General features: G+C 57.1%; 1 protein-coding gene across 7 annotated transcripts in view; it reads left to right on the top strand.

The window, feature by feature from the left end:
• The first annotated feature begins 552 nt into the window (after nucleotides 1-552).
• The window catches only part of LOC121106500, a 90,282-nt gene continuing 77,211 nt past the window's right edge, over nucleotides 553-13,623 (top strand). For 2 of the 7 annotated variants that reach the window (XM_040657144.1, XM_040657145.1), the window contains exons 1-4: nucleotides 556-1,124; nucleotides 1,504-1,635; nucleotides 7,652-7,816; nucleotides 7,991-8,098. In XM_040657144.1, coding sequence (XP_040513078.1) covers nucleotides 7,793-7,816; nucleotides 7,991-8,098 — 132 coding nt within the window. In that variant the 5' untranslated portion in view covers nucleotides 556-1,124; nucleotides 1,504-1,635; nucleotides 7,652-7,792. Of the gene's footprint in view, nucleotides 1,125-1,503; nucleotides 1,636-7,651; nucleotides 7,817-7,990; nucleotides 8,099-13,623 lie in introns of all 7 variants that reach the window. The other 5 variants (XM_040657140.2, XM_040657147.2, XM_040657146.1 and 2 more) reach the window with 5 other exon arrangements.

Genomic DNA, 13,623 nt, shown 5'->3' on the forward strand with positions numbered 1-13,623 from the left:
CCCCCCCCCCCCCCCCCCCCCCCCCCCCACCCCCCCCCTTTCCGCCCCTGAACACCTGCGCCCCCCCTCCCCCCCCCCCCCATTGGGTTTCGGTTCCTTCCCATCGTGGGGTCTCCGGGGAGACTGACGTTATTTGGGGGCCCCGCGGGACCCAAAATACCCCGAATTGGCCCCAAATCCTCCCCTCCCCCCCCCCCCCCCCCCATCCTTTTAACCCCCCCCCCCCTCCTCCAATATCCCCCTTTGGGAGCCCCCAAATCCCCCCCAGACCTCCCCAAAATGTCCCCAATCGCTCCAAACCGCCTCCAAAGTGCCCCCCCGCGACCCCTATAGGAACCCCAATCCCCCTCAGGACCCCCCAACCCCAAACCCCTTTGCACCCCCCCCCCCCAGACCCCAAATTTGGGGGCCCCCAAACCCCCAAAGACCCCCAACATCCGCCCCCCCCCCCCCTCCCTGTTCTCCCCCACGGCCCCACAGGACCTCCTGACCCCCAAAACTCCCCAGGAACCCCCCGGCCCCATAGGGCTCCTTCAGCCCCACAGCCCCCTGACCCCACAGCCCCCCCAGGACCCCTTCCTGGACCACTCCCCGCTCCCATAAGCGCCCCCCCCGACCCCAATGGCCCCTGGTCCCACAGACCCCCCCGGTCCCACAGACCTCCGAGCACCCCATACCCTCCTGACCCCATTTGACCCCCCCAGCGTCCCATAGCCCTCTGACCCCATTTGACCCCCCCCAGCACCCCATAGCCCTCTGACCCCATTTGACCCCCCCAGCGCCCCATAGCCCTCTGACCCCATTTGACCCCCCAGGACCTCCCCGGCCCCATAGGACCCTCCCAGCCACACAGAAGCCCCCGAAGTCTCCGTGACCCCACAGCCCCCACCATTACCCCATACCCTGGAGGACCCCCCCAGGACCCAAAGACCCCCAGCGCCCCATACCGCGCTGACCCCACAGACCCCCCAGGACTCTCCGCAGCCCCACAGAACCTGCCCGGCCCCATAGGGCGCCCCATACGACCCCCCCATAGGACCCCATACCCCGGAGGAGCCCCACGAGCACCAGCAGCGCTGCCAACCCCATCGCGGGAAGTGGGCGGGGCCAACGAGGGGGGCGTGGTCAGTACCGAGGGGGGCGGGGCTATTGGGGGCGTGGTCGGAAATGGGGGCGGGGCCAACGAGGGGGGGGTGGTCAGAACAGAGGGGCGGGGCCAATGGGGGCGGGGCCAGAAGGGGGCGTGGCCAACGAAGGACGTGGTCGGAAAGGGGGCGGGACCAACGAGGGTGGGCGTGGTCAGAACGGAGGGGCGGTGCCAGTGGGGGCGTGGTCAGGAGTGGGGGCGGGGCCAACGAAGGGCGTGGTCAGAAATGGGGCGGGGCCAACGAGGGGGCGCTGAGGGGCGCTGGGTGGGATTCGGGGGCTCAGAGCTCCCCCCAGAAGGGCATTTTCTCCCTAAAATGTCACTTTTCTCCCCAAATCACACCTTTTCTCCCCCAGAATACCACTTTTCCCCTGAGAAGGACCTTAACCCTACCCCCGAACGTGTGATTTTGGGGAGAAAAGCGGCGTTTTTGGGGGGGAGAAAACGTCCCATTTGCTGGATAAAGGTCAATACGGCTGGGAGAAAACGTGAGATTTCGGGGGAAAAAAATGGTATTTTGGGGGAGGAAAGGGGCGATTTTGGGGAGGAATGGGATGTCTGAGGGGCCCCGGGGGCTCTGAGGGGCTCTGGGGAACGTGGGGGGCCCTGAGGGGCTCTGAGAGGCTTTGGGGAGCCCCTCCCCCCCACCCCCCCCCCATCTCTCCCCACCCCTCTCCCATCCCCCCATCCTCCTCTCCTCTCCCCCCATCCCCAACCCCCTCCCCCCCCCCATCCCCTTTAACCCCCCCACTCTCCCCTTACGGAGCTTTGGGGGCTCCCCTCCCCCCCCCCCCCCCCCCCCCCCCCCCCATCCCTTTCCCTTTTCCGGGCTCTGCCCCCCAATTCCCGTTGGTTCGGACCCTCCTTTGGGCGCTGCTTTGCCCTGCAGAGCATCTTTGGCTGTGAGGTTCCCATTGCAGCCGGGGGGGCCCAAAGCACAGCTGTGCTCTGTGGTGCTCTCCATGCTTTCCTTCCCTTTGCCTTCTCTTTGCCTTCCCTTTCCCTTTCCCTTTGCCTTCCCTTTGCTTTCCCTTTGCCTTCCCTTTCCCTTTGCCTTCCCTTTCCCTTTGCCTCCCCTTTCCCTTCCCTTTGCCTCCCCTTTGCTTTCCCTTTCCCTTTGCCTCCCCTTTGCTTTCCCTTTCCCTTTGCCTCCCCTTTGCTTTCCTTTCCCTTTGCCTTCCCTTTCCCTTTGCTTTCCCTTTCCCTTTGCCTCCCCTTTCCCTTCCCTTCCCTTCCCTTTCCCTTTCCATCCCCTTTCCCTTCCCTTTCCCTTTCCCTTCCCTTTGCCTTCCCTTTCCCTTCCCCTTTGCCTTCCCTTTGCCTTTGCCTTCCCTTTCCCTTTGCCTCCCCTTTCCCTTTCCCTTTGCCTCCCCTTTGCTTTCCTTTCCCTTTCCCTTCCCTTTGCCTTCCCTTTCCCTTTGCCTCCCCTTGGGTGCTGTCTGTGCCTTTGCCCTCTGCTTTGGTGTTCCCGGGCGCGTCGCCGCCTTTGCCTTTGCCTTCCCTAACGGCCACAGTGAGCATAACCCTACTAAACCCCACCGTCGTACCTTCACCCCGATGAGCTCTGAGCCCCCCACGCGGTGCTCATCGCAGCCACGGCCATACAGATAACTGCACTGCCTGTGCAGAGTAACCCTCCGCCTCCCCTTCCACTGCGCACTGAGCCCATCAGTGCCCCGCCTGTAACCCCAACCTTTCCTTCACGCCGTTGCCCCAAAGCTCTCTGTGGGGCTCAGATGAACAAATCCAAGCAAGTCCCGAGCAGGGATTGGGAAAGCCTTTGTGTGAAGGGACGGCAGACGGACACGGCCAGGAGCAACGAGGGGGAGAGAAGCGGCAGCTCAACGGCCGGGAAGCAGCCTTTCGTGTGGACGTATCCCAAGGCAGACGGCCATCCCGGGGGGCGCACACACCGCCCCTACCCCAGCAGCCCGGGCTGTCACGTCGGCGGGGAAGGAGGAGGATAAAGGAGGGTCCAACGACCACCACCGAGGCGGCTTTCTGACCACACATTCCTCCTGACCTGAGAGCTGGGGAACAACAAGGAGGTTTCTGACGTGCCATGGGAAGCCTCCTGGTCTGAGGGCTGGGGAACAACAAGGAGGTTTCTGCCATGATGTGGGAAGCCTCCTGGCCTGAGAGCTGCATGCTGAGGAACAGAAGGTTTCTGACGTGCCCTGGGAAGCCTCCCGGCCTGAGGGCTGGGGAACAACAAGGAGGTTTCTGACATGACGTGGGAAACCTCCCAGCCTGAGAGCTGCATGCTGAACAGGTTTCTGATGTGCCATTTGAAGCCTCCCGGCCTGAGAGCTGGAGAACAACGAGGAGGTTTCTGACGTGCCATGGGAAGCCTCCCGACCTGAGAGCTGCATGCTGAACAGAAGGTTTCTGACATCCCATGGGAAGCCTCCCGGCCCGCCTCTCCCTGCCGGTCTAGCTCTGCTCTCTCCCCGCTCTCCGCCTTAGGATGGCCCCTCTGCTGCCGCTCTCCCCCCGAGGAGGTGTCTGCCATCACATCCCTCACTCTGCAATGCCTGCATGCTGACGGACGCTCCGGGACGACCGGAGAGCTGCTGCTTCCTCCCGGCCTTCTTCCTGGCCCTACCCGGCACTGCACCTTCTCTGCGCCCACCACCGGCCGCGCTGCTGCGCTCCCCGCTGCGCTTTGCCCCCGGGCCGTCGGAGCGTCGTGCGAAGGGACCTCTGCCCAATCCTGGTGGTGACAGCGTCCGCTTTACGCAATTCTTACCTCTTTCTCTCTTTTCTATCGCCCGCCTTCCCTTCCCCACCACCCCGGTCCGTAACGGTCTCTGTCCTCCCTTCCCCACCTCCCTTTTTAAGATGGGTAGTAAGCTGTCGGGCCAACATCCGGACCGTTGCTTCTCAATCTCACGCCGGGGAGACATACATCAAAGAACCCCCTCTCCCTCCTATCAGTTGGAGCGGGACAGACAGCCGCGTCCGTCTGCATTCGGCACCACTCCATGGGCTGCCGCTCTGCAGCCCCTTCAGCCTCTGTAGAGCAGCGCAGCGCTCCAAACACCGCCTGCAGTCCTATGGAGCGCTGCATGGCACACCCAACCAAAGCCATTGGGGCGCCTCTGCTGTGAGTCGGACGGCGGAGAGAACCCCAACACGGAACCCACAGCGGGGGCAGCACTGAACCCACTGCAGCGCCCAAAGGCCACTCTGACACATTAATATGCCACACTGAGCCTGAAAATCACACATCATCAACCCCCAAAAAACACTTTTCGAAAGAAAATCACGCGTTTTTCTCTTTGAAAATCCCCCATTACAGCGAAAATCACGTGTTTTCTCTTCAAGAATCCCCCATTTAACCCGAAAATCACGCATTTTCTCTTTGAGAATCCCCCATTTAACCCGAAAATCACGCGTTTTCACTTCAGAAATCCCCCATTTAAGTGAAAATTGCGCATTTCCCATAAAGAATCCCCCATTTAACCCGAAAATCACCCATTTTCTCTTTGAGAGTCACCCATTTAAGCAAAAGTCACGCTTTTTCTCTTCGGAAATGCCCCATTTAAGCAAAAATCACGCGTTTTCTCTCCGAAAATCCTGCATTTAACCCGAAAATCATGCTTTTTTTTCCCCCCAGAAATCTCCCATTTAAGCGAAAATCAGGCGTTTTCTCTTTGCAAATCCCCCATTTAAGCAAAAATCACGCGTTTTCTCTACAGAAATCCCGCATTTAAGTGAAAATCACGCCTTTTCTCTTCTAGAATCCCCCGTTTAACACGAAAATCACGCGTTTTCTCTTCGCAAATCCCCCATTTAACCCGAAAACCACGCGTTTTCTCTTTGGAAATGCCCCATTTGCACTTCTGTCTCTGCTGTTCCCTGCTCTCAGTCCTCTGCCCGTTACTCCCCTTGTCCCATTCTCCTCCTCCCTCTTCTCCCCTCTATCTGCTTGATCTCTTGCTGCTGCTACTGTGGCAGCTCATCTACTCTTGCGCTCTTCTCCCTTAGATTCTCCGCAGCTCTTCTGCTCTTCTGCTGGGTCATTCTTCCCCCTGTGCTCCCTCCTCCTCAGCTGCCTCTTCATTCTCCCAGTAATGGCTCCTATGGTGCCATTCTTTCTTGCCCGTACCCTCACTCTTCCTTCATCCGCATCTGCACTCTTCTGCTCTTCTTTTTCCCTGCTTCCTTTCTGCATCTGCATTCCTCTGCTGCTTTCCTTTCTTCCCTGTCTCCTCACTCCTCTGACTTCTGCATCAGCACTCCTCCTTTGCTCTTCTTTCTTCCCTGTGTCTTCATCCTTTCTTCTGCATCTACTCTCCTTTTTTGCTCATCTTTCTTCTCTTCCTCGCTCCATTTCTGCATATGCCCTTCTTCTCTTCTTTCTTCCCCTTCTCCTCATTCCTCATTCTTCTGCATCTACACCCCTCTGCTTTCTTCTGGCTTGTGAATTCACTCCTTTCCTCAGCATCTGCGCTCCCCTTCTGCAGTTTTCTTCCCTGTCTCCTCACTCCTCTTTCTTCTGCGCTTACACTCCTCTTCTGCTGCTCTTTCTTGTTTCCTCACTGCTCTTTCATCTGCATCTGCACTCTTCTTCAGGTGTTTTTTTCCCCTGCTTCCTCTCTCTTCTTCGTCTGCTCTCTTTTCTTCCCTGTAACGTTACTTCTCTTTTTTTCTGCATCTGCTCTCCTCTTCCTCTTTCTCCCCGGTATTCTCACTGCTCATTCACATGCACCTGCTCTCCTCTTCTACCGTTCTTTCCTCCTTGTATGCTCACTCTTCTTCTGAACGTTTTCCTTGCATCTCAGCGCTCCCCTTTCACCTGCATCTGCTTTTCTCTTCTGCTGTGTTGTTTTTTGTTGTTGTTTTTTCCCCCTGCTTCCTCACTCCTCTTTTGTCTGCATTGGCTCTGCTCTTCTGCTCTTCTTTCTTCCCGCTATCCTCACTCCTTCTTTTGCATCTGTCCCTCCCTGTCTTTCCCTTCTTTTCTGTCCTCCCTGCTCTTTCCTCTGCATTCTCACTCTTGTTCTGTTCTTATTCCCCTGCGTCCTCATTCCTTTTTCCTCTGCTTCAACACTCCTCTGCTGCTGGACTTTGTTTCCTGTTTCCACGCTTCTCTTTATTCTGCGTCTGCACGTCTCTTCTCCTGTTTTATATTTTACCCATACTCACTCCACTTCCTTCTGCATCTGCTCGTCTTTTCTGCTTTTTCTGTTTCCATTTCCCCACTGCTCGTTTTTCTGCTTCCCCACTCTGTTTCCATTGTTTTTTCTTCCGTGTCTCCTCAGCCCTCTTTCATCGGCATCTACTCCTTTTCTACTGTTCTTTCTCCTCACTCCTCTTCCTTCTGCCTCTGCTCTCCTCTCTGCTTTGCTTTGTTCCCTGTCTCCTCACTTGTCTTCTGCATCCGTTGCCCTTCCTCTGCTTTTCCCCTGTATCCTCACTTGTCTTTCTTCGGACTGCTCTCCTTTGCTGCTCTTTGTTGTTCCCTGTGTCATCTCCTGTCTTCTGCATCTGCACCCTTCTGCTGTTCCTTTTTCCCGTATCTTCTCCCCTCTCTCCTCTTCCTGCCCTCCTCTTCTCTTCTGACCTTTCTTCCTTGTGCCCTCACCCCTCTTCTTCATCTCCACTCCTCTTGTGCTATTTGTTCTTCTTCATCTGCTCCCTTGCACTGTTCTTATGTTCATTGCACTATCCGCTCTTCTCTACTGCGCTTTTCATTCTCTGCTCTTCTGTCCTCGCTTCTTCTCTTCTGCCCTTCTCACTTGCCTCTTTCTTCTCTTCCCATCTCCTGTACTTTTGCTATGCTTCTTTTCCCTCTTCTCCCGTTCAGCTCCTCTCCATTTCTGCTTTTCTGTCTGACCTGTATCCACTCATCCCTTCTTCAGCTTTTCTCCCCATCTGCTTGTTTTTCGTCCCTTCATCCTCTCTTCTCCTCCTTTTCCACTTCTGCTCTTCTTTCTTACCTGTGTCTGTTCTTCTCTCCTTTGGCTCTTCTGTGAGTCAGTGTCTGTCTTGCATTTATCCTCTCTTCTCCTGAAGATGGGGAGTTCTTGGAGTGGGTGGAGAGGAGGGCCAGTAAGAAGATGAGAGGGCTGAAGCACCTCTCCTATGAAGAAAGAATGAGGGACCTGGGATTGCTTAGCTTGGAGAAGGCTCTAAGGAGGCCTCACTGTGGCCTTTCAATAGTTGAAGGGAGCGTATAAAGAGGTGGGGGTACAAGTGTAACGAGGGGGGGTAGTGATAGGACATGCGGGAATGGTCTTAAAGTGAGACAGGGGAGGTCTAGGTGAGATATTTGGAGGAAGTTTTTCCCCCAGAGGGTGGTGAGGCACTGGAACAGGTTGCCCCTGGAGGTTGTGGATGCCCCAGCCCTGGAGGCATTCAAGGCCAGGCTGCATGTGGCACAGGGCACTTTGGTCTAGTGGTTGTCGACCCTGCACATAGCAGAGGGAGGTGGAAAGTAGATGGTCATTGTGCTCCTTTTCAACCCACGCCATTCTATGATTCTGTGATTCTTTATAGGCCGCAATCTTCCAGTTGGAAAGGGCCTCCAGAGACCACTGGTATCCTCTGAGAGCTCTGAGCTGCCGCAACAATTGGAAGCTGGCTTCATTTTTGGTCATCCCCTGCAGCAGAAAAGCTCAGACAGACAAGACAACCGTGATGCTGGATTTCCTTTGGCTTCAAGTAAAGCACTGTGAGATGTTCTGATGCCCTCCCACAATTCTTTCCCCCTCCACCGGCACAAGAGCTGGTGTGAAAAGACGCAATGACACTGTCACAGGCATTCTGGAGATTTCTACAGAATAGGCCGATGGTAAGGCTTTATTGACAGCTTTTCTCCTCTACATTTCACTCTAGATCTCGTTGATGGGCCTGGAGAAGAGGAGGCGGTGTGGTGACTTCATTGCAGCCTTCCAGTATACAAAGGGAGCCTCCAAACAGGAGGGCAGTCGAACCTTTACAGTGGTAGGTGATGGCAGAAGAAGGGGAAGTGGTTTTGAGTAGAGAAATCCTTAAGATTGGATGTCAGGGAGAAGTTCTGTCCAGAGCCAGTGGTGAGATGCTGGAAGCGGATGCCCTGAGAGCCTGTGGGCGCCGCGTCCCTAGCAGTGTTCAAGGCCAGGTTGTTTGGGGCCCTGGGCAGCCTGGTCTACTGTTAGGTATGATGCAGATGGGACTGACGCATCAGTTTTGCAGCCTCGAGTGGAGCTCTGTCAGTCCTGGGTGCCCCATGCCCGCATCAGCGTGGGTAGCGGGTGGCCTTCCTGCGGGGTGGGGCTTTGGTGTTTGGAGGCTGACGCTGCGGAGACTGTGTTACTTGGTTTATCGGTGGCAGCACTCCCGCTCTGTTGGCGGAGGACTCTGCAGGCTGGCTGGCCTCACTCTGAGATGCTGCTGCAGCCACCTCCTCAGGTCCTTTGTGCACTGGCCTGCTCTTCTTAGCCCTCTGCCTGAGAAGTTGCACTGAGTCGCAGTGCAGCAGTGGTAGCCTGGATTCTTGGCCTTGGAACGTTTCCGCTTCCAGGTCTTCCTCACGGAAGCTCACGCGTTTTGTTCCCAGCGCTCGGCCCCGGTCTTCTTGGCCTTTGGTTCCTGCCTGGCCCTGCAGCTGGCAGGTCAGCGGCTGCTTTTGGGCTTCAGGCACTCCGCAGATCGCTGGCAGCAGACTGGAAGGACAGAGCAGGAGGGGTTCGCCTGAGTGGGTGATGGCTTTGGGGCCGCATCCTGCAAGCCGGAGCCAGGACCCTTGGCTGCAACGCAGCCTTCCCCACAGACAGCTCACCGGCAGCCCCGTGGCTCTCCCCCGTGGGATCCAGAGAGGGGCCAGCCCTGTGAGCTGGGGGGCTCCTGGCGTCCCCAGCCCAGCACTGTTGGGCAGCCACAAACAGGGACTCTCTGGGCTAAGGGGATGGGCTCTCGTTGGGTCAGTAAATCACCCCCATGCACATGCCAAGCCAGAGCCTCCAGCCTCACCTGAATGTAGAGCTGTCCTTCCGCAGCAAGCTCCTTATCTTTCTGAATTCTCCTGCATCTACGCTTGCCGAGCTCAAGCGTTTGATGAAGGTTGGCGTGCCAGCAAATCTCACTGCAATGGGGAAGGCAGAGGAGACTCCCCGTAAACCCTTGGGCTCACTCACTCACAAGGGGCGCTCAGGCCTGTTCCCCGAACATCCGAGAGGGCCGCTCCGCTCTACCCACTGCTGACCTCTGCGCTTCCCTCGGACCCTCCCTGAAACCATCTCTGGCCCCACTCCTCCTCTCTGCCATCTTGGGGCTCTTTTTTGGGGCTGCACTAGTGACGTTGGCTTTGGGAAAGCGGGGCCGGGTGGTGATGATGAGCTGACAGGGTGACTTTTGGGGACCGTGTCCTTCCAGTGGGGGAGGGCAGGGCCTAAGATGCCGACGTCCTCCTGCCATAGCCAGGGATGGGGGCACGTCACAGCCAGCGCCTTAGTTTTGGAGAGGCCAGCAATTGCTTGTGGGAAGAGGCCGTGCTGAGCTGGCGTGAAGCTTTGACACAAGTCCAGGCAATGCTACAGGCTTGGGGCAGAGTGGCTGGAAGACTGTGTAGAGGAAATGGAGCTGGGGGTGTTGATTGACGCTAGACTGAACGTGAGCCAGCAGTGTGCCCAGGTGGCCATGAAGGCCAATGGCATCCTGGCTTGTATCAGAACTAGTGTGGCCAGCAGGAACAGGGATGGAATTCTCCCCGTGTACTCAGCACTGGTGAGGCCGCACCTGGAGTACTGCGTCCAGTTTTGGGCCCCTCACTGTAAGAAAGACATGGAGGCCCTGGAGCGTGTCCAGAGGAGGGCAACAAAGCTGGTGAGGGATCTGGAGCACAGGCCTTACGAGGAGCGGCTGAAGGAGCTGGGATTGTGCAGCCTAGAGAAGAGGAGGCTCAGGGGAGACGTTATTGCTCTCTATAAGTAGCTGAAAGGAGGTTGTAGTGAGCTGGGGCTCAGCCTCTTCTCTCATATGCCTAGTGCTAGGACTAGAGGGAATGGCTTCAAGCTGCACCAGGGAAGATTCAGGCTGGACGTTAGGAAATACTACTTCCCTGAAAGGGAGGTCAGGCACAGGAATGGGCTGCCCAGAGAGGTGGTGGAGTCACCGAGCCTGGTGGTGTTCTAAGAGCGTTTGGATGTTGTGTTGAGGGACATGGTTTAGCAAGAACCATTGGTGAAGGGCAAATGGTTGGACGGGATGATCCTGTGGGTCTTTTCCAACCTTAGCGATTCTATGATTCTATGATTCTAAGTCAGAGCCCTTGGCCGATGGTCAGCAAGGGATTTCCCATCTCCAAGTGTGTGGCCCGTGGCATGGAAAGGAGCTGGAAGCTGCTTTACCTTTCTTGCCCTCTTGGACGAGAGGTGGCAAAGCCTCTTCTTTCTTTGGTTTCCCCTCAGCAGGGACGCTTCCTGAGGACTTGCGGTATATGCCGGGCGGTGGTTTGGGCACAAACTCCATTTGAAACCTGTACGCGAGGAGAAGACAGTGAGCGTTGGGACGCAGCACTCCACTAATGGCTGTTGCTCTCTCTGATTGCCTGCGGACAGGCACATTTTCATTCTGCATTAAGGCAGCTGGTTTCTAAAGGCTGTAGCAGGGTCAGTTGGGATAGGACCAGGGGAAATTGTTTCAACCGGAAAGATGGAAGATTTCCAATGGATATAAGGAAGATGTTTTGGACAGAAAAGTGGTGAGGCACCGCAAGGTCTTGCCCAGAGAGGTGGTGGCTGCCTCGACAGGCATCCAAGGTCGGGCTGGACCAGGCTCAGAGCAGCCTCATCTGGCGGAAAATCCCTGCTCCCTGCAGGGAGTGCACAGTGTGGGAGTAGGTGCCCTTTCAGGATTCCTTCCAGCTCAAATGATTTGATGATTCTATGCCATATCCTCGTGGGGAGGACTGGGACAGCCATGGACACACGGAACAAACACTACGGAATGAGAGCTGGGCAGCTGCAGCAAGCAGCAGCTGCAGCCACCAACATACTCACTCGGGAAAGACGACAAGGCAGCCAGAGAGCGCCAGGGAGGCCACTGGTGCCGCTCGGGACGCCGCCATGTCCAGCAGCCAGGGGGCCTGCAGGGGAGGAACAGGGAGAATATAAAACATCCTTGTGACAGCTAAGGTCCTGGGGACACGTGGAGCCCGAGGCAGGGAGAGCTGACGGCCCCGCAGCACTTGCACGGCCCGAGCAGCTGGCCAGGTCCTTGTGGGCCGTGCGCGGGCACAGCAAGGGTCACGGGACTGCCCGGGCCACGCAGAAACCTACAGCTCACCTTGAGAAGAGCTCTTCTGAATTTCTCTTTGCCTGACAGCTTCTCGAGGAAGTCGCGGTAGAATTTCATATGAAATGTCAGGCCATCAATGTGGAGCACTCCAATGTCCTTGAGGACAACGGCAACGTTCTCGCCATTCTTCAGGCAGCCGGAGAGCAGGGACACGGTGCTTTGGATGCACATCTTTGCTCTCTGCCAGGTCACAGAGGCAGTTGCGGCCACCTTGCTGTATTTCAGCGGCTCCACCTTCCTATGGGCTGAAAAATGCGAGGGACGCAGTTGATGATACGGTTGGTTTTCCGCAGTGCTTCCCTAGAACTGCTTCTTGTGGCCATCAGCCAGAACAGCCCATGTTTGCATGGACTCCTGCCAGGGGGAGGTTTGCCTTTGAGAACGGAGGCGGTGGCCCTGTTTGCCCTGTCCATGAAGCCAGCAAGAGTTTAATCCCCCCGCCGACCCTACCTGGCAGGGACTCCCTGCGGGGCTTGAGGTGGTGCGTGGCTATCAGGTTTGCAGACAGGTGAAACACTGGCCACTGCAGAGTCACGGTCCCGTCCTCACTCCTGATGTCTTTGTTGATGGTGTCAAAGGTGCCAAAGGTGGCAATCCAGACCCCCTGCAAGTGAAAGAGGAAGGAAGGGCGCAAGGGTTATGGGCCGGCTGGAGGAAGAGCCCATGTGGTGGTCCAACGCAGGGGCGCAGCTGAGGAGCCCTCTCGCGCTGTTCAGAGGCACAAGCCAGGGCATCGGGAATGGCTTTGGGAAGGGGCTGCACAGTCCTCTCCTTCCCCTGGCCCTCCCACATGCAGCACAGCAGTCAGGGCAGAAGCAGCCTGGTGGGATCCAGAGGCTTGCCAGGATTGGCCTCAGCCCTGAGATAGGACACCGCCCAGCACAGGTGATCCCGCAGGATGTGCAGGAAGCCCACGGCATGCCCAGTAGAGACATGTGGGGTGAGTTTCCTGCTTTCTGTGGAGGGGAAGACCGAGAGCAAGTCTCATCTGAGCCGGGCAGGGAGAGGAGGAAGCCGCCAGCCAACCCACCTTCTGCACCAGGAGGTGCTCTTGTACGTAGTCGGCCACCGCATCCCAGACGGCAACTCGCTCTGGAGGGCAAAGAAAAGCAGGTCACACTCTGCATCTGCCGCTTCCCGGCACCGCTACCGCTGCCAGGCGGGAGTGAGGTGGCAGATGAGAAGTGTCGTCTCCGTCCCGAGCTTGGCTGCAGCAGCGTGCTGTGGTGGCTCTGGACCCATGTACCTTGGGTGTCGGTGCATGTGGGTCTGGAGGCACACCGCGCTGCGGGGCCATCCTCGCAGAAGCTCATCCTGTTCCGCCTCGTGCCGGCGGGTTGCTCCTTGTTGGCGCCAGCCATGCCGGAGCTCATCCCTTCAGACGCGTCTGCTCTCTGCCAGATGCTCCTTCAGGATGCAGGACCCACCAGCGTGCACCGCCTTCGTACCCCTCCCGGGTGGCCGTGTCACAAACGTCGCCGCGGTGACAGCGTGGGCAGTGCTGGCCGCAGCCCATGATGACGCTGGCACCAGCAGCCTGCTGCCCGCCCCGGGTGGGAGTGCTGGCTCCTCTCTGTTTCCTCTCTCTTCCTTTCTGTGCTCTCCATGTTATGTTACTCGTTTTCCTTTAGTAGCCGTTGCCTGAATTGATGTTCAAGTAGTTGACACAGAAGCAACGACTGTTCCAAAGGACTCTACCCGTCTTGTTGAAGACCAGTTGGCAGAAGGTTTCTTTGTTTTGCCTGGAAGTTTTTTCATGGATTCTTTGTTAGAACAGTCACTAAATTACCTGACATTGATCCTCTGCGTCATTGCTGTGACTGCATCGCTCCCGCAACCGTAGCGGGCAGGGAGTGCTTTGTTTGGGGAATCCCAGGGATTTGCTTTTGTCACAGGCTTTGAATGGGAAGGGGGGACCTGTGGGGTCCTATGGGGTCCTACGGGGGGTATGGGATCGTATGGGGTGCTCTAGGTTTCTAGAGGCTTTTATGGGGAGAGGGGGGAGAAGGGATTTGCTGGGGTTGTGTTGGGCCCCTTTGGAGGGATGGAATGTCATGAGGTCCTATGGGGTCCCTGAGCAGCGTCCCTGAGCAGCGCATGCAGACGGTTTTGAAACACATGCAGGGATGGTGACTCAACCACCTCCCTGGGGAGAAATATCCTTCAGGCCATGTGGGGTTCTATGGGGGAAT

Source organism: Gallus gallus, unplaced genomic scaffold (assembly GCF_016699485.2).
Source record: "Gallus gallus isolate bGalGal1 unplaced genomic scaffold, bGalGal1.mat.broiler.GRCg7b scaffold_46, whole genome shotgun sequence".
In the NCBI taxonomy this organism is placed as follows: domain Eukaryota; kingdom Metazoa; phylum Chordata; class Aves; order Galliformes; family Phasianidae; genus Gallus; species Gallus gallus.